This window comes from Coregonus clupeaformis, chromosome 1 (genome assembly GCF_020615455.1).
Source record: "Coregonus clupeaformis isolate EN_2021a chromosome 1, ASM2061545v1, whole genome shotgun sequence".
NCBI classification, from domain to species: domain Eukaryota; kingdom Metazoa; phylum Chordata; class Actinopteri; order Salmoniformes; family Salmonidae; genus Coregonus; species Coregonus clupeaformis.
In genome coordinates, this window is record NC_059192.1 from 26,540,198 (window position 1) to 26,560,118 (window position 19,921).

General features: G+C 42.9%; 3 protein-coding genes across 11 annotated transcripts in view; 2 read left to right on the forward strand and 1 right to left on the reverse strand.

The window, feature by feature from the left end:
* Positions 1 to 3,756, forward strand: part of LOC121582212 (rho GTPase-activating protein 23) — a 79,043-nt gene extending 75,287 nt beyond the window's left edge. For 5 of the 7 annotated variants that reach the window (XM_045215182.1, XM_045215100.1, XM_045215163.1 and 2 more), the window contains 2 exons: positions 818 to 849; positions 1,289 to 3,756. In XM_045215182.1, coding sequence (XP_045071117.1) covers positions 818 to 849; positions 1,289 to 2,281 — 1,025 coding nt within the window. In that variant the 3' untranslated portion in view covers positions 2,282 to 3,756. Of the gene's footprint in view, positions 1 to 545; positions 571 to 817; positions 850 to 1,288 lie in introns of all 7 variants that reach the window. The other 2 variants (XM_045215230.1, XM_045215252.1) reach the window with 1 other exon arrangement.
* Positions 3,757 to 5,147: 1,391 nt separating this feature from the next.
* Positions 5,148 to 17,054, reverse strand: acbd4 (acyl-CoA binding domain containing 4). 3 transcript variants are annotated; one of them, XM_041875828.1, is made up of 12 exons: positions 16,961 to 17,054; positions 16,717 to 16,816; positions 16,374 to 16,590; positions 15,973 to 16,093; positions 15,402 to 15,486; positions 14,458 to 14,578; positions 13,987 to 14,247; positions 13,586 to 13,728; positions 13,230 to 13,449; positions 12,331 to 12,551; positions 6,228 to 6,287; positions 5,148 to 5,890 (listed from the first exon to the last, which is right to left on the reverse strand). In XM_041875828.1, exons 3-12 carry the CDS (start codon positions 16,501 to 16,503, stop codon positions 5,759 to 5,761), a joined length of 1,494 nt encoding a protein of 497 aa, XP_041731762.1. In that variant the 5' UTR covers positions 16,504 to 16,590; positions 16,717 to 16,816; positions 16,961 to 17,054; the 3' UTR covers positions 5,148 to 5,758. The 3 variants fall into 3 exon arrangements, with proteins under 3 accessions (XP_041731762.1, XP_045071277.1, XP_041731775.1); XM_045215342.1 differs by having other exon boundaries at positions 16,717 to 17,032; XM_041875841.2 differs by having other exon boundaries at positions 13,586 to 13,713; positions 16,717 to 17,031.
* Positions 17,055 to 18,782: 1,728 nt separating this feature from the next.
* plcd3b (phospholipase C, delta 3b) overlaps positions 18,783 to 19,921 on the forward strand; it is a 95,111-nt gene continuing 93,972 nt past the window's right edge. The window contains exon 1 of the mRNA XM_041875872.2: positions 18,783 to 19,172. Coding sequence (XP_041731806.2) covers positions 19,091 to 19,172 — 82 coding nt within the window. The 5' untranslated portion in view covers positions 18,783 to 19,090. The remainder of the gene's footprint in view (positions 19,173 to 19,921) is intronic.

The following is a 19,921-nucleotide window of genomic DNA, read 5'->3' on the forward strand; positions in this document are numbered from 1 at the left end:
ACTTCTGGAGAAATGTTGCACAAAGGCTTCTCAGCATTGCTCACTATCCAGCATGAACTTCTGTTTGTTCTATAGTATTTCATCCCATGATCAAAGAGCACCTCATAGTATACACCTATAACCAAAGAAGAGCTCCTCTCCTGTGTGTCTATAGAAATATAATTATTTAATTATGTACGTCTGTTTTTATGCATTTTTATGTTCTAAATGCTTTACATTGTATGGAAGGGGATTGCAGAACTCACCTCAACTCATCCACCACTAATGTGGAGCACCTAACTTCATTTGAGCTTGATCTTTTATACAGTTCCCTTACTGTGACATTCCCTATAACAACAATTAACTCTTGTTCCACACCATGCATTTCAATGAAGATGTCGTCTCTGGAATTCAGTGGACTTTCTCTTGGCATTTGCAGTCTGTGGCTGTGCTTTACTATCCTACTATGTTTGGCTTGGTTTCAGCCTGTGTAGGCACACTGTATACTTACTGTGTTTCCCACTTTCTCTCTCTTTCTGGACCTTTCTGCCCTCATATCCTCCTAGCTGAGCCTGTGGATCAACCTCTTCGGTAGGAGCAGGACTCTACCTCCAACATAGTGTGTGTGTGTGCGCGCTCATACGTGAGAGAGAGTGTGTTTGTCTGTGATATTCTGTTTGAGTAACCTTGGTTTGGAAGCCTATCCACATATCTATATCTCCATTTCTCTCTCTGGGAGTGATGTCATGAATATTGTGCTGGGATATCTAATGTGCTGTGACTGCCCAAGACCCCCATGCTACTTCACTTACATGACTCTAACCTTCATCTTATTCAGATTCCACCACCAGCGATTCACCTAAGGATAAGGTAAGCAATGTAACATGCATGACTCGGAACATAATTTGATATACAGTGTATTCGGAAAGTATTCAGACCCCTTGACTTTTCCAAATTTTGTTAGGTTACAGCCTTATTCTAAAATTGATTAAATTATTATTTTCCCTCATCAATCTACACACAATATCCCATAATGATAAAGCGAAAACAGGTTTGTAGATCGATGAAGAAAAACAAACAATTTAATACATTTTAGAATTAGGCTGTAACGTAACAAAATGTGGAAAAAGTCAAGGGGTCTGAATACTTTACGAATGCTCTGTAATTGTCATCCAGACCTGGCTTGAATTTGTGTTTTAGCCCAGGTTTGCTCTTTTGGGACTATTTCACTGGTTCCATTGTACAGAGCATAAGCCATTAAGCCATAGGAACCACTGAACCTCTGACTGATCCTGGATCTGTGTTTTAGTGCACATTGGCTTCCAAGAAGGACCTGAGTGCCAGGGACTTCCTCCCATTGTCAATCATCTCCGCCGTCACCCGGAAACGCAAGATACGCCCCATCTCCCGCCCCCTGAGCAGCAGCACCGACGAAGACTCTGAGCATGAGCCAATCAAAGCCAGCAACTATGGGGAAGGGGGAGGGGCCAAGGAAGAAGAGGAGGAGGGGGTTGGAGAAGGATGCGCCCCTAATGGAACTGAGAAAGTGGAGAAAAAAGGAGAAGAGGAGTGTAGGAAGAGGATAGAGGTAAAACAGCAGTCTGACAGAGGAAGAGAGGAGGGAGAAGGGAAGAAAGAAGGGAGTGCATGGGCGAAAGATAAAGAAGGGGTGGCATTCCCCAAACCTCATCCTAACAGCTTCCTCTACACACACTACCAACCCCCCACCACCACCAGCCCTAGCCCCCCAGGAAAGCCCTCAGTCTCCCCACATTCGAAGCGCCCCAGCCTGGCCCGAGGACGCGCCGCTGTCCCCTCCTGGCTCTCCCCCTCCAGACTGCCCGGCCCTAGCCAACCTTATAACACCCAGAAAACACAACAGCCCCAGTTGGAAAAGCAGCCACTGCCAGTGCAGTATAGGAAGACAAGGGGAGGAAGGGCAAGGCCTCAGTCAATGAATTTGGATATGGTGCTGGGTAAGGGGGAGGGCGAGGGTGGAGTTGGGAGACGGGGAGATAGGGTGAAGGTGGTAAGAGCCACAACAGAAGTGCAACGTCACCGCAGCAGTTCAGTTGGTGTTCCTCAGGGGTGCATTGTCACATCCCTCAAAGTTCAAGGCAGTTCACGCCTAGCCTCAGCCCCAGCTCCAGTCTCTTCTCTCTCTCCCCCTCTCCCTTCCTCCCCCTTTTCCCCTGCATGGACAGATCAGAGCTCCCTTGGTTCTGCTGTTGTCATGCGGAGGTCGGCCCTGGAGCCTCGGGACAAGCGGAAAGCCTTGCGCCGCCACACGGTTGTGGTCTAACCTCGCTAAGGAAACCTCATAGTGTTCAGTTAGTGATTCATTGTAGACACCCACTCGAAAGTACTGCCCTTTACACACATATTACACAAACACACTCTCCATTGCGAGTATCGACAGGTTCAAAGCGTAATGCCAAACATAAGCAGTCTCAAGGGTCATAGTCTAAGGCCAGGATTCAATCCGATTGCGGGTTATAGGCATTGAAGCTTTTAAAGGCAATTTTCAATTGACCTGACATATGCAGCGTTTACTGTGAATGGGATCTCCAAGAACGCAGGAACATTGCCTTTGAAAGCCGCAATGCCTATACCCTGCAATCGTTTTGTATCCCGGCATAAGACTCCGCTGTCGACTCCGCCCCAACAGCACCTTGATCTTCATATTTTTCATACTATTATGCTGTCCCAGCTGTACAAGTTTGGTTCTCTTTCCAATTTTATGGTTCGGGATGGCCCAATAGTTCGAAAATGTTATTTAAGGACCAGTATAGGCGATGTGTTAGCCTCTTGTTAGCTTGTTAGCATCTTCTCCATAGGCTAGTACTGCCCTCCCTGCCCTTTACTAAGCTCTTCCAAAGCCCCACTGTGGATCAACAGGGAACTACATGGATCCTTCAGGGCAAAATACATGCATTGGACTAAGTTTCACTTCTCTGGAACTCTAAACCCATGTGGGCCACGGTGCCAAACCTTCCTTGGACAATTGAATATGATAACGCATGTTCCATATATGGGGGATTTTACATATCAGACACATATGCAAAGCCTACGTGTTTTAACACAAGCCTATTGTATCTGCCTGTGCATGTGGAGGACCCAGACCTCTCTTCAGTCCTCCATTGCAGGAAAAAGGCGTCTGTGGCAGCTATTTGAAGTCATGCCAAACTCATTTTGACGATTGGGGCCATTCAATCATATCGATACTGGGAAGCCAAGAAAGGCAGGATAAAAAGAGTCGAGAAGCACTTACACACAGATAATCACACATGCCAAGAGTTGCTCCGGTTGTTATCAGTATTACAGAGACAGCATTGTCATTTTGAGCAGTTGATGAAGTGGTGGTTTGGAGATACCTCGGTCCTCCTCCGAAAAATGTCTCCCATGATCTAAAAAACACTGGAGTCTTAACTGTTTTAAGGTTTTCTTTTTGCATTTTGATATTTTTCCTGTTTCTTCTTTCCTGTACTTATCATTATGAACCATAGTTATAAGCCAGTTTTTGAAAACCAACGTGGAGATGAAAATTAACCAAACTGCTCTGCCAACCAATGTACTCCTAGCTACCCACTCCATGGTCTCTTCCATAGTTATATGACTCAATCTGTCCCTGTCTGTCTGTGTGTGCCCATGTGCATGTACTGTATGTATGTGGGTGATTGTGCGTGGACCAATTTTGTAACAGTTGTACAAAGCGTTGTTAAGTTAACCTGTGTATATATTATACATAATATATTAAATTATTTGTTTTGAAATTTGCAGGTGACGTTATTCATTCTTTGGTCAAAGACTGGCATCTTCCATTAGATATAAAGAGATTCCGTCTCTCACAGTTGAAGTGTACCTATGATAAAAATTACAGACCTCTACATGCTTTGTAAGTAGGAAAACCTGCAAAATCGGCAGTGTATCAAATACTTGTTCTCCCCACTGTGTGTGTGTGTGTATATATATATATATATATATATACATAAATACATATACACACACACACTACCTTCAAAAGAAAAAGCCATATCTCAGACTGGCCAATAAAAAAAGATTAAGATGGGCTGTCAGAGATATGGCTTTTTCTTTGCAACTCTGCCTAGAAGGTCAGCATCCCGGAGTCGCCTCTTCACTGTTGACGTTGAGACTGGTGTTTTGCAGGTACTATTTAATGAAGCTGCCAGTTGAGGACCTGTGAGGCATCTGTTTCTCAAACTAGACACTAATGTATTTGTCCTCTTGCTCAGTTGTGCACCGGGGCCTCCCACTCCTCTTTATTCTGGTTAGAGCCAGTTTGCGCTGTTCTGTGAAGGGAGTAGTACACAGCGTTGTACGAGATCTTTAGTTTCTTGGCAATTTCTCGCATGGAATAGCCTTCATTTCTCAGAACAAGAATAGACTGACGAGTTTCAGAAGAAAGTTCTTTGTTTCTGGCCATTTTGAGCCTGTAATCGAACTCACAATTGCTGATGCTCCAGATCCTCAACTAGTCTCAAGAAGGCCCGTTTAATTGCTTCTTTAATCAGCATAACAGTTTTCAGCTGTGCTAACATAATTGCAAAAGGGTTTTCTAATGATCAATTAGCCTTTTAAAATGATAAACTTGGATTAGCACAACGTGCCATTGGAACACAGGACTGATGGTTGCTGATAATGGGCCTCTGTACGCCTATGTAGATATTCCATAAAAAATTAGCCGATTCCAGCTACAATAGCCGTTTACAACATTAACTATGTCTACACTGTATTTCTGATCAATTTGATGTTATTTTAATGGACAAACATTTTTTCTTTCGAAAACAAGGACATTTCTAAGTGACCCCAAACTTTGGAACGGTAGTGTATATATATATTTTTTTCACAGACAGTGAGGCTGTAAATCTTAATCTACCCTCACAACTGTACGAATTTTCAGACCATGTTCACATTTTGAAGTCAATCACTACACCGAGGCTGTTCATATAACAATAGCTTGAAAAAGTATTATCTTTCAACCATTGGTGACTAAGTAGAATAATTTCTCCTTACATATCAACTGAACATGGTCTCTCGTGTGCATTCTGAACCAATTGCGACTTCCACAGTAACAACAGCCAGTGCACTCGTATCCAATTCTGTGCCCCACTGAAATCATTGGATCAAATATAATCTGGGAAAAGTACTTATTCAACCCGATTATTTATTTGAAAATAATTCTGTGATTAAGATTAAATGGCTATAAATTAAATCATGATTTATTAGTGTTAGTGAGGGGACAAGGAACACCAAAGTGGATCAGTATCCCGTATTCAAAAAGAGTCTCACAGTAGCAGTGTCTGATCTTGAATCAGGTACCCCCTTTCCATGTTATCTTTTCCATTATGATCTAAAAGGCAAACTGATCCAATTCCAGTACTCTTTGTGGATACGGGACCAGGTCCTTCAACCTGAAGGTTAAAAGAACAGCACGTGATACATTTGCCATTTAAACATGTTCATGTTTCTCCCAGCTTCTTGAGCGATGTCCTCCAATAATGTCCTATAGGACTGTGCCAACAACTTCTTCTAGTGGATTCATGTGGAAATACACAACCTCCATTGTCCCATATATGTTTGTGCTGTCTCCTATGGTCATTGTCACACCAATGACCATAGGAGTTTGCAAGACACCAAAAACAGATTTGCTTACGACCTCCATTGTCCCATAGAGTCCTATTGAAATAAATCAGAAATACTTCTTCCTCCAATGGATTCCTAAGGGGGAGATATGGGACTACTTTGTGGTCCGTTAGCTTCAAGTAGAGATACGGGCCTTCTTTTGGCCCCTCCGCAGTAGAAACACTAGACCCTGAGCCACCAGGGGCCACAGCAGCAGAAGCAGCATCGCCCGTCCTGATACTTCAGGGAACGGCCACCAACTCTCCTCCTGAGAAGAACATATAGGACATTTAGGGTGACAAACCTTAAAACGTACAATATTCTAACAGGAATGAATTTATAACTGCTGTAGAGGATGTGCAGGCTTTTGTTCCAGCCAAGCACTAACATGCCCAATCCCACTTATGACTGTCTTGATTATTTGAACCAAGTGTGTTAGTGCTGGGACTGGGAAGAAACCCTGCACACCCTTTACAGTAGCTCTCTGACCTGAGTTTGTGACCACGCTACTGGAACTGTACAAACCACAATGAGCATCTTGCCAAAAGCTAATAAGACAGATAAATAGATGCACATTGCATTTTCAGACACCTCCACACCCTTACCTCTGACTGGGCGGCTGAGGCAGCACACCGAAGACATGGTCTCCAGTCTGAATTCTGGGCCTGGTGATGGGATACATTGGTGAGTAGAGAAGAGAAAATACTCCAATACTTTTAAATATATGAAGGTATTCAACATACAGTATGTATTTGACTAAGGTCTAGAACATATAAGAGAGAAAATGCCAAGGTGGCCGCCAGTAGATGCTTTCCCGCTCATTACAGAAAGATACACCCATAGAGATGTACTAGAGAGCTCATTTCTTTCTAATGGCCTCTTGTGACAGCATGGGCAGAGCCATTGAGGGTATAAAAATAAATATAATAACTAACACCCTACCGTTGTACTTTCTTGCACTAGTCTTCTCTTACTAGCATTGACTTTGCTGATTTTTTAGGAAAAGTTTTTACAATAGCTAGGTTTCCATCCAATTGGCGGAAGATTTATGTAAATATTCTAAAATCCACATAAATAAAATATGCACATTTTCCCACTAGTGGTGTGTTTCCACCTAACTGACCTGTTGCAGATAAAAATCAGTGCGTGATGACGTAGTGCACACAAAAATTACTTTTTTGCTTAAATTCAGTAGTCGAATAAAAATCTCTAATTCAATTTGTTTCCATCGCATTTTCAACTCTACCGAGTTTTGTCACAAAAACTGTTGCGTTAAATAGCAAATGTGCCTACCCTAGTCTTGGCACGTGCGCTCCAGCCAACAGATGGCAGATACAGTGCGGGTAGGCTGTGCAGATAGGCTAGTCTACATGATGAGATTATTATGGATAAGAGCGAGAATATTTTTTATTTGTCAAATGGCAGTCAAGTATCGATCATCATGTCACCAGAATAAGACCCTCAATATTTATTGGAATCGAGCATCATGCTCATCACCGTGCACTTTCACCACACTGTGAAGTTCATCATAACTTTTTTCATCTGTAGCCTAATAAACTGCATGCTTTCCCGAGTCGTAGTGGGAGGACCACACACCATATCATTGTGTGACTCCAAGTTTACTTCAGTATGATGGTTATTATATCAATATTAGCGCATAAAAGCAGTTTCTACCGCCATTTCTCGCATAATACATTTTTACAGCCACAAAATAATCCCACCATAACGAACAAACAAATTATCTGTCGGCATTTATAAAATTGTACCGAAACAGCTGTCATGATTTTTTTTATACGGTATGACTTTACTCATATAAAAACTGTGGATGAAAACTTGGTTAGTAACTGTGATATGTGGTTGTCTTACCTAGCTACCTTAAAGGGGAATGGAAACATTTTACAAGGTAGGTCAAATAAAACAATCAATACAAATCCTATGTGACCTGCATGTTTGTCATATACACATTTCTACTTTGAATATTTTGATCAAATGCTAATTTCGGACTGCGTTCCGCCATTACAATTGCCATGGTAACGACGCTAGCGGCATCGGTTGGATAGAACAATTTGGAACGTTGATTTCTGATTGCTTTTACTGTAGGGAGTGACAGCTCTCTCATCTCAATATTAAGCAAAATTACTATGAAATGCAAGATATATTTGCATTGAACTCTTGATGTCCAATGTGCAGTATAGCTTGTTCAAGTCTTGTTAAAATTATAAATAAACAAAGTCACTTTTATTATCGAAGTACAGTAGCTACAGTATGAGAAGTAGCTAGTTACTAACATCTTGCCTGTGGATGGAGGGACTCCATATCTTGGAGAGGAGGCAGCGAACGCGCCTGTGAGCAAATTGGTCCCAATAAAACATCTCTATTTTTGCATTTAAGCCTCAGTTTTGGATGTATTCCCCTTTTTCAACAGTGTGCAGGTCTCCATCTCTTCAAGCATATTGGTGGCCACATTATTTATAGGACAACTTGGGAGAATGATGATCCACGACAGGCAGCGCATTCTCAGTATATCAGGAGAAGCCCATATTTCCGACGGCTAACGCTAATACATCCTGACAAAATACACCATATGACTAGCCTGCGAATGTGCCTATCTGCACCTTGTAAATTGTAAAGAGTAGCCTAGACCCATAGCCGATGCGAAGGGTTGCCTATACAGGCCAGGCCTATAGGCTATGGGTAGATGCATTAGGCTATATTTTGGAACAAACATGCATTCAAAACGCAGAGCTTTTAAGCGGTTATTCAAATAGTCTACAGTAAGTTTACAGTTTTGTACTCTCTGGAAAACAATGCTAACATTCTTCATTGAATTGTGTTGTAGGTCTAGTGTAGGATAATTTTATTTCCCCTAAAAAACGTAGGCTAATGGGAAGATTTTTGCATGCCGGCGAAACCCACAGTGCCCCTCGTCATCTCAAATGACAAATTCGCTGCAGTAGGTCCAGCTAGCCTGTATACTGTTTTAAAAAGACCTAGCAAAATATCAGAAATAACATTGTCTGTGTAGGATAATGCAAAGGCATAATATCAAATAAATTGCTGGGGAGAGTTTGAAGGGGGGGATAGTATGAAGGTGAGAGCAGTACGGCTAGTGCGATATAGTGTGATGAAGATGAAATTGACAACCACCTGGAAAATAGAAATTACACGCAATAATAATATTTAGCCAACAAATGAAGGTTAAGAATGAGCTTCTAACTACACTGAGCATTTCTCTTTTGCCAAGATAATCCATCAACCTGACAGGTGTGGCATATCAAGAAGCTGATTAAACAGCAATATCATTACACAGTAGTACCTTGTCTGTTGAGGACAATAAAAGGCTACTCTAAATTGTGCAGTTTTGTCACACAACACAATGCCACAGATGTCTCAAGTTTTGAGGGAGTGTGCAATTGGCATGCTGACTGCAGGAATGTCCACCAGAGCTGTTGCCAGAGAATAACATTTACATTTCTCTACAATAAGCTGCCTCCAACGTCGTTTTAGAGAATTTGGCAGTACATCCAACCGGCCTCACATCCGCAGACCACGTGTATGGCGTCGTGTGGGTGAGCGGTTTGCTGTTGTCTACGTTGTGAACAGAGTGCCCCATGGTGGCGGTGGGGTTATGGTATGGGCAAGCACAAGCTACGGACACAATTGCATTTTATCTATGCCATTTTTTATGCACAGAGATACCGTGTACGACAGCGTGTTCCAGTTCCCGCCAATATCCAGAAACTTCGCACAGCCATTGAAGAGGAGTGGGAAAACATTCCACAGGCCACAATAAACAGCCTGATCAACTATATGCGAAGGAGATGTGTTGCGCTGCATGAGGCAAATGGTGGTCCTAAAAAGATACTGACTGGTTTTCTGATACACGCCCCTACTTTTTTTCTTAAGGTATCTGTGACCAACAGATGCATATCTGTATTCTCAGTCATGTGAAATCCATAGATTAGGGCCTAATGAATTCATTTCAATTGACTGATTTCCTTATATGAACTGTAACTCAGTAAAACCTTTGAAATTGTTGCATGATGCGATTATATTTTTGTTCAGTATAGGTACGTGATCTCTAGTCTTCACTGTTGTCCTGCGCAATTACGCACCTCCACTTGCCTTTTAGCTCATCCTCTACTCTTGTGAAGTCCCAGGAAAAGCTAGAGTCACGCCCTGACCTGGAGAGAGACTGTTATTCTCTAGGTAGTTTGGTCAGGGTGTGAAACTCTATGTTTTGTATTTCTATGTTTGGCCAGGTGTGGTTCCCAATCAGAGGCAGCTGTCGCTCGTTGTCTCTGATTGGGGATCATACTTTAGGCAGCCAGTTTTCCTGCCTGGGTTGTGGGATCTTGTTTGTGTTTCGGTGTGTTTGGCTTGTTTGTGTATAGCCTTCCGACGTCACGTTTCGTTGCCTTTTGTTGTTTTGTCAGTGTTTATTGTTTTAATAAACATGTATGCATTCCACGCTGCGCCTTGGTCTAATCTGTCTCTCAACGATCGTGACAGCTAGGCTATAGTTGCGCTCTAATATATTGGCACCCTTGCACTATTCACTATTGCTTCTAAAATAATAAGAATATTTTTGGGGGTGTTCACACGTGTTTTTGTTTGATTTAGAAATGCACAGGACCAAGAAAAAAGACATCTAAATTATTAGCCAGTTTAGGTCCATTAAGAAGTACATTGTATTAAACCTCTATAGTTAAAATGATTTCTTTCATGAATCTTTATGCCTTACTATGAATAATAATTGCAAGAAATTGCGAATTTAGGTGAGTGTTTCGATTCCTCTTTAAGACGAATGCACTAACTGTAAGTCACCCTGGATAAGAGCGTCTGCTAAATGACTACAATTTTTAATCTCCATGCTCTCTATCCAACTCTATGGATACATCAAATCCTACCTACAGTTGAAGTCGGAAGTTTACATACACTTAGGTTGGAGTCATTAAAACTCGTTTTTCAACCACTCCACAAATTTCTTGTTAACAAACTATAGTTTTGGCAAGTTGGTTAGGACATCTACTTTGTGCATGACACAAGTAATTTTTCCAACAATTGTTTACAGACAGATTATTTCACTTATAATTCACTGTATCACAATTCCAGTGGGTCAGAAGTTTACATACACTAAGTTGACTGTGCCTTTAAACAGCTTGGAAAATTCCAGAAAATGATGTCATGGCTTTAGAAGCTTCTGATAGGCTAATTGACATCATTTGAGTCAATTGGAGGTGTACCTGTGGATGTATTTCAAGGCCTACCTTCAAACTCAGTGCCTCTTTGCTTGACATCATGGGAAAATCAAAATAAATCAGCCAAGACCTCAGAAAAACAATTGTAGACCTCCACAAGTCTGCTTCATCCTTGGGAGCAATTTCCAAATGCTTGAAGGTACCGCGTTCATCTGTACAAACAATAGTATGCAGTCATGGGCAGCGCACAATTGGCCCAGTGTCGTCCAGGGTAGGGGAGGGAATGGCCGGCAGGGATGTAGCTCAGTTGATAGATCATGGCGTTTGCAATGCCAGGGTTGTGGGTTTGATTCCCATGGGGGGCCAGTATAAAAAAAAAAATTATTCACTAACTGTAAGTCGCTCTGGATAAGAGCGTCTGCTAAATGACTAAAATGTAAATGTAAGTATAAACACCATGGGACCACGCAGCCGTCATACCGCTCAGGAAGGAGACGCGTTCTGTCTCCTAGAGATGAACGTACTTTGGTCCTTATGAAGATGCTGGAGGAAGCAGGTACAAATGTATCTATATCCACAGTAAAACGAGTCCTATATTGACATAACCTGAAAGGCCGCTCAGCAAGGAAGAAGCCACTGCTCCAAAACAGCCAGACTACGGTTTGCAACTGCACATGGGGACAAAGATCGTACTTTTTGGAGAAATGTCCTCTGGTCTGATGAAACAAAAATAGAACTGTTTGGCCATAATGACCATCGTTATGTTTGGAGGAAAAATGGGGGACGCTTGCAAGCTGAAGAACACCATCCCAACCGTGAAGCATGGGGGTGGCAGCATCATGCTGTGGGGGTGCTTTGCTGCAGGAGGGACTGGTGCACTTCACAAAATAGATGGCATCATGAGGAAGGAAAATTATGTGGATATATTGAAGCAACATCTCAAGACATCAGTCAGGAAGTTAAAGCTTGGGTCTTCCAAATGGACAATGACCCTAAGCATACTTCCAAAGTTGTGGCAAAATGGCTTAAGGACAACAAAGTCAAGGTATTGGAGTGGCCATCACAAAGCCCTGACCTCAATCCTATAGAAAATGTGTGGGCAGAACTGAAAAAGCATGTGCGAGCAAGGAGGCCTACAAACCTGACTCAGTTACACCAGCTCTGTCAGGAGGAATGGGCCAAAATTCACCCAACTTATTGTTGGAAGCTTGTGGAAGGCTACCCAAAACGTTTGACCCAAGTTAAACAATTTAAAGGCAATGCTACCAAATACTAATTGAGTGTATGTAAACTTCTGATCCACTGGGAATGTGATGAAAGAAATAAAAGCTTAAATAAATCATTCTCTCTACTATTATTCTGACATTTTACATTCTTAAAATATAGTGGTGATCCTAACTGACCTAAAACAGGGAATTTTTACTAGGATTAAATGTCAGGAATTGTGAAAAACTGAGTTTACATTTATTTGGCTAAGGTGTATGTAAACTTCCGACTTCAACTGTACCTGTGTTGCGGCTAGTCTCTCCACTGCCTCCAGTCTCTCCATGACGCTCCGCATGTCCTCCCTGAGCCTCCGTAGGGCCAGCAGGATCTGCTGCTGCACTTGGATGTCCTGCAGCCTCTCAGCCCCTCCCTCTGAGCCGTCTCCTCCCCCTCGGCCAGCCCCTCCCCCTGCCCCCAGGGCCTCTCTCCCCGCCCTCCTGGGGCTGCCCTGGGGAACACCACCTAGGCAGGGAGACACGTAGGTTAGATGTGTATGTGTAATTGGCATATAGACCACATGCACGTCACACACACAACAGGAATACTTGCAAACACACACACACACACGAGTGGCGCAGCGGTCTAAGGCACTGCATCTCAGTCCTTGAGGCGTCATTACAGACCCCCTGGTTCGATTCCAGGCTGTATCACAACCGGCCGTGATTGGGAGTCCCATAGGGCGGCGCACAATTGGCCCAGCGTCGTCCGGGTTTGGCCGGTGTAGGCCGTCATTGTAAATAAGAATTTGTTCTTAACTGACTTGCCTAGTTAAATAAATTCACACTCTCTGGACACAATTACATAGAATTCTATTTTACATTTTAGTCATTTAGCAGACACTCTTATCCAGAGCGACCTACAGTTAGTGAGTGCATACATTTTCATACTGGCCCCCTGTGAGAATCGAACCCACAACCCTCGCGTTGCAAGCGTCATGCTCTACCAACTGAGCTACACTCTTTCCTCCCCTTCATCTGCACTGATTGAAAGATACTTGAAAAATGAAAACAATATGGTGGATACTCACTATTAAGCTGGCTTTCACCTGTTCAGCTCTTTTTTAGATCAGTGCAATGAAGGAGAGAAGGCAACGAGAGGACAGATATTTTAGGAAAATTAGAGAAAGAGCCTTTAACTCACGTTCTCTCCATCCGTGGTCCCTCATCCCGTCTCTTCCTGCATCCCGACTCCTCCTCATGGGCGGTCCCCCTCCATCCCCCGCCCCCTCTCCACCTTGCCCTGCCCCCACCTGCGTTGCCTGGCAGACCGTCTCTGTGTGATTGGCTTGGACTGAGGAGGGCTCTGAGTAAGCATAGCCGTTATGGAGGCCGTTTGACTTTGACTTGGGGACTAAAACAACCTGTGTATAAACAAACACACACACACACACAGAATACAGTCCTTTATTTGGATCCACTTACAAAGGACCCAGAGAACAACAACTTAGATTAAACTCTCATTCTTGTAAAGTCCCATTATTTCAGGCCCTACAGTACCTTAATATTGTCCAGCTTTTCCACAGAGTCCACAGAGTCAACGAAGATCTCACTCTCTGAGTCGCTGGTCAACAACAACACCTCAGACGACCCCATGGCCTCAGACGGAACAAGCTCAGGAACAAGCTCTGGAAAGAGGAAGCCTTGTACATTTGGCCATGTGTAAACATGAGACATATCAACAGTATAGTTAGGAGAAAGTCAGTTGTGTTGAATAGAAAATGCATAAAGTTAGCTACAAGTGGGAAAATATCCATTAGTCTATCCATCCGTCCATCCATATGGTATGGGTTCTATGGAGTGACAGTATTTTCTTGCCTGGGTGTGCACATATTGTAGCTACCCTCCAGCTTGGCAGGATTTAGTCTCGTGAAACAGAGAGAGGTGATCATGACTCTTACCCTGAGGTTCACTGGTGGAGGTGACTGGTTGTTGTTGTGTCTGACTGGGCACCTCTTCTGGGACAGGCACCTTCTCTGCGAGGGCCACCTTTTCCAGGGTAGGTACCTCCTCTGTGACGGGTTCTACTCCTGGGACAGGCACCTGCTCCAGGGCAGGCTCTTCTTCTAGTGCAGGGTCCTTATCTGGGACAAGTTCTTCTTGGGTCTCCCTCTCTTGTTCAACTTCCACTGGACTGGCTGCCTTGTCAATGCCCTTAACGTCTACACACGCACGCACACACACGTTAAGACACACACACATCCGCACCAATAGTACACATAAACACGCACACGGACACACACCCACACTAATTCAAAGTCCATCCGAGCATTTTGTAACCTTATATGACTGATGCTCAGATAACATGCAGAGAATGTTTCTTTCAACACCAACAATTCAGATGGTGGTCTAAAGACCAGTAGTCCACTGACCTTCTCTTAGGTCCAGCAGAGTATCTGGTGGCCGGGGCATGTCGTGGATGACCACGTAGAGGGGCTCAAAGTGGTGGAACAGTGATGCAGTCTTCTCATTGATGGGCATTGTGTCAATAACCTACACAGGAGACATTTGCTGTTTCAATAGTGGCTCTTTATGTGAAAGCATGTATCCGCTATAGGATAACAATTCATTGTTATATGATGCACAGTATGCAGGAGGAATTGATTAACTAAACAACAGGGTCAGTATTCACATCTCAGGTCTGGCAGGAGTGCTCAACTAGGATACATGTTCTCTTTTAGATAGATCATAATGAATAAAATTACATTGACAGGGGGGGACATGATCCTAGATCAACAAACCTACTTTGAGATGCTTTGTGATTATGGCCCAAGGCTTTTATTCCCATCCCCACAAGAAGATACAGGGTGGTGGTGCTATGCATGTTTATATTCAAAAGTAGACTCACCAATGCACGCGGTAAACAGCAATATCGTGCCGATTTCTGCAACAACTAAGAGTGTTGAAGCGCGGGGCTAAACTTCTTCGCAGTTTTGGTCCCCTAGCTACAATGTTGTAGCAGCGTGAAGCGCACCTATGCACATGCGCAGATACTCTGTGCGACAGTGTGAGATCACAGTCTTGCATTGCTCATCTCAATATCTGCGGTGTTGCCCGTGGCAACGTCAAAACGCTGTCTACCTTTAGTCTAAACACATACAATATGATGTATGCTATAGTGTTTCTCAACTTCTGGCCAACGGACCAACACCGGCCCTGGTATGTTGCTGACAAGTCCCTGAGACGGTTAGCGGGCACTGATTTAGACAGTTCTAGAGCGCTACTTTTAATGTTAGCTGTTCCTGGTATAAAAAAGGTAGAGAAGCACATATGTTTATTTGGATGTGCATGAAGGAGTAGGACGACTCAGCAGTACCTCTTGTGCCACTTTCTTCATCTCATCAACGTAGGCCGCCATGGCACTCTCACTGCTCATCTCCCCTAGTCGGCTCCAGGCATCCCTATGGAGACAGAGCGACACCAAAACAGTGTTCTCTAGCTAACATCTCTCTCTATCAGCTTCGTATCACTGTTAGTATATCATTTGAAAAAAGTGCACCACCCAATGGTCTGCGAGTGAGGTGTTAGTTTGGTAAGGAACAATCACCATGTTAGAGGGACAATAACTCCATGCTGTACAACAGCAGCACACATGCCCTTGAGAAGTAACAGTGAATAGTAAGTGATTGTGTCAGCTGTCAGCTGTTGTAGTGCCAGTCCAGACGTTTATGAGCCGAAACCACGCCCGGTGTGGAGGCGCCTGCCAACTGAAACACTCTTACCTGGCTCAACTAGTTTGGCTCGAGGTAGAATTTGTCCCTAACCACAGATCTTGGATCAGATTACACTCCTACATTATTACCTACTAAATATGTACATTCACCCGCACAGACACACGTACAGCCTCTCATATCCACTTGAGCACAGGCGCACAGACACACACTCACCATTTATAGCGACCTACTGGGTCCCAGAAGCCTGGTCGGGGCACTGTGCAGGGTCCGCACACCGCCTGCTTGTACAGGCAGTAGAACCGCAGCATCACTTCATAGGAGGGGCGGTAGGAACCTGCAAGAGTTATTCAGTTGTTATTCAGTGTCTATTACACGTTTGTTTGACCTACATGTTGATAAGCCTTGTGTAAAAGAGTAGCAGTAGCTGATCAATAAAATCACTGGTTGGGCAATCAACATGGAATCTAATAGGCCTAATGAGCTTTCAGCTAAGCACTCAATGGAGCTTTGTTTACAAAACATCACAACTAATTATATGCCTATACACTGCCAATTCTGTTATATGATATCACAGCTATTAAATAGATTTAGGATACGTCCCTGTAGTCGCCCACCATTTTTGGGAAGGTTTTGAATGACGTCGACCGCGGCCTGGAAGCGTTTCTGGTGGTCCACCGACTCTGCCATAACTGGAAGTGGCATTGCAAACTGCCGTCTCTCTATGATGGCACAGCCCCGTGGCATTCAACCGGGGCAGCGACGAGGGACTGCTACGATGTCCTTCGCCAACTCAAACAACCCACAAGGACGAATCGATAGGACTGAAACGAGCTGGAAAAGCACATAATTCGATGATATAACGAATGATATAGTAAGTTAGCAAGCCTGCTGCTGGTTCAAACATAATAACAAACAACACTGATATATATTGAGTAGCCAACAAGATTGAGTACCGACCGGGTAGCCTACTTGCCTTTTCTAGTTGGTATCTCCGAATCTCTCCTCAATTCACTTGTAGTCGCACCGTCTTTTTGTCATGACAGCAGCACCGAACACGCTTGTAAAAACGTTGTTGACAGATATGAGATGGCAGGTTTTCAAGAACATTCAAAACGCCAAAATACAGATATGCAACGCTACTGTTGCTGATTAGATGTGTATTATTTGAGTTAAACGAATGAATAAAGTTGTTTATCGAGACCTTCAATATACTTTACTTCGTACAGTTGCAGAGTGGTCTTCCGTGTTGGGTCACATGACAACATGTGGCTTCGAACTCTCCAAAGTGATTCGCGCGATGTGCATGTGGCTGTAAAATAATAAATGTATTTATTGATTGGGTGTGCAATGTTAATTATTTTAATGCACAGTGCACACTATATAAGCAAATACAATAATACGTTGCAGCACCATTTATAGTCAATTTTAGCAAGCTATTGTTCTTTTACAGTGTATAGGAGGGCTATAGTCCTATAAAAGGATTGGTCAGAAAACTGTAAATCTAGGTAGCCCTATATAAATAAGCACATATAGGTGGCACAAACCAGTGCTTGTATTGCCAAACAATCACATGCTATATATATATATAAAAAAATATTTAATGTATCCACCACTGCAATTTCTATCTAGCCAGGGCTAGGGGGCAATATTTTCCCAGGAGTAGGCCTATCCATTCTAACCTATACTGAACAAAATTATAAACGCAACATGTAAAGTGTTGGTCCCATGTTTCATGAGATGAAACAAAAGATCCCAGAAATGTTCCATATGCACAAAAAGCTTATTTCTCTCAAATGTTGTGCACATATTTGTTGCCATCCCTGTTTGTGAGCATTTCTAATTTCCCAAGATAATACATCCACCTGACAGGTGTGGCATATCAAGAAGCTGATTAAACAACATGATCATTACACAGGTGCACCTTGTGCTGTGGACAATAAAAGGCCACTCTAAAATGTGCAGGTTTGTCACACAAACAATTCCACAGATGTCTCAAGTTTTGAGGGAGCGTGCAATTGGCATGCTGCCTGCAGGAATGTCCACCAGAGCTGTTGCCAGAGAATATAATGTTAATTTATCTACCATAAGCTGCCTCCAACGTCGTTTTGGAGCATTTGGCAGTACGTCCAACCGGCCTCACAACTGCAGACCACGTGTAACCACGCCAGCCCAGGGCTTTATCATCCGGCTTCTTCACCTTCGGGATCATCTGAGACCAGCCACCCAGACAGCTGATGAAACTGAGAAGTATTTCTGTCTGTAATAAAGCCCTTTTGTGGGGAAAAACTCATTCTGATTGGCTGGGCCTGGCTTCCCAGTGGGTGGGCCTGGCTCCCAAGTGGGTGGGCCCATGCCCTCCCAGGACCACCCATGGCTGCGCCCCTGCCCAGTCATGTGAAATCCATAGATTAGGGCCTAATTAATTTATATCAACTGACTGATTTCTTTATGTGAACTGTAACTCAGTAAAATCATTGAAATTGTTGCATGTTGCGTTTATATTTTTGTTCAGTACATGAACAAGCCATCCATTGTGCATGTCACAGGGTGTGGTTTGAAAAGCCAAAGAATAAAGGTTAATGTTTTGACACAGTTCATTAAGCTTTTCTGACTGTGAATATCTAACCCATGCATAATAAAAAAACATACATTTCCAGGAGGTATTCAAGCACAACGGCAACAGAGCCTATAATTTCAATATTTTCCTTATTACAGAGAAATATTACTTTTAAATATTCTGTTTTCTTTTTCGTTCATTTGAATAAATGTGAATTGAAGGTGCATTGGCATGGTGAGCATCTGATCTCAGGATATTTATTATCAGTTAACGTTCTCGTGCGCTTGTTCAGGGGCATATTCATTACGCCAAATCTGTTGCAAAACGTTTCTTAAACAGAAGCAAACGGAATGAAACAGGGTAGGGACATACTTGAATGTGTCCAATAGAAACCCTCGTTTATAGTTGCAAAACGTTGCGTTTTGCAACTGTTTGGACTAATGATTACACCCCAGTTTGCCTCCAATCCGTGGCGTGACATAATTAAAGATGGGCTGGCTGTTCAGTCTCGCCTTTTCTCCAAGGGAAAAAATCATGAGGCGCCGCAGTCTTGGAGAAAGCTAGCTAGCTCAGTTACGAACTGACCTACACGTTCTAGCAAGAAGTTGATGCAGTCTATAATCAAAGACGGTAAACTGTGCTATAATCTTTCGGTGGCCTTGAAAAGCTGAACTCGTTTAACAATAGGCGTATATAGCTAGCTAGCTAACGTTAGCTAGCTTGCTAGGGGATAACCAGAAAGAGGGAGAGCTCGAGCGTCCAGCGTCTTTGATCATGTTAGGTAACGGCAAGAAGCCAGTGAAGAATGGAGCCGGGACGCCCGAATCAAAGACTATCGACCCTCTTAAAAATTTAGGTAAGCATTTGGCGGATTAACGTTAGCTATCTCAATGTGAAAGAAATGTATATCTGGGAAACTGGTTCATAGCCTAGGTATTTTCATGTAGTAGGCTGGCAGGACCGTTATCTCTGTATGCTCACAAAAACATAGCTTGCTACCGGTATCACTATCCAATCCCCGCATCCCATACATGCACTTGTTGGGTTGTGTTGTAGATCAATAATTTGTTTAGCTAGCTAATCATTAATAATTGGCACATACGTTGCTAACGTGTCCACAATTGGTGCATACTATTTCACAAATAACAATACAGTAGGCTACAGAACAGGTCATATTATATTCCTGAAATTACAGAAGAGAGAAGACATTGATTAAAAATATCTGCACTATACACTTTCCATTGCTGTTCTGAGTTTAACGTTACTTTGAAGGGCTTCCAGTAGGCTATTCTCAACGCACCAGAAAATGAGGAAAAATGAGGAAAAATCAGTCATCAAACCAATAATAATTGATCAGTGTAAAATGTATGATTAGAAAGTTATCAGCATTTATTACATGGTAATTGACCTCTTGTAAGGGCTATAATTCAGGGATTCTTGAAAGACGGAAATATATTTGCCGCTAAGAATTCAAGTTCAATACAAACATTTGTAAAATATGCAAAATGTTTATTTTGAAAATCCCCAATAAAAACATAACCATTCTATTAGAAATGTCAGCAATCGGACAGAGTTGACTTTAGACACATGTTTTACGGAGTTGAA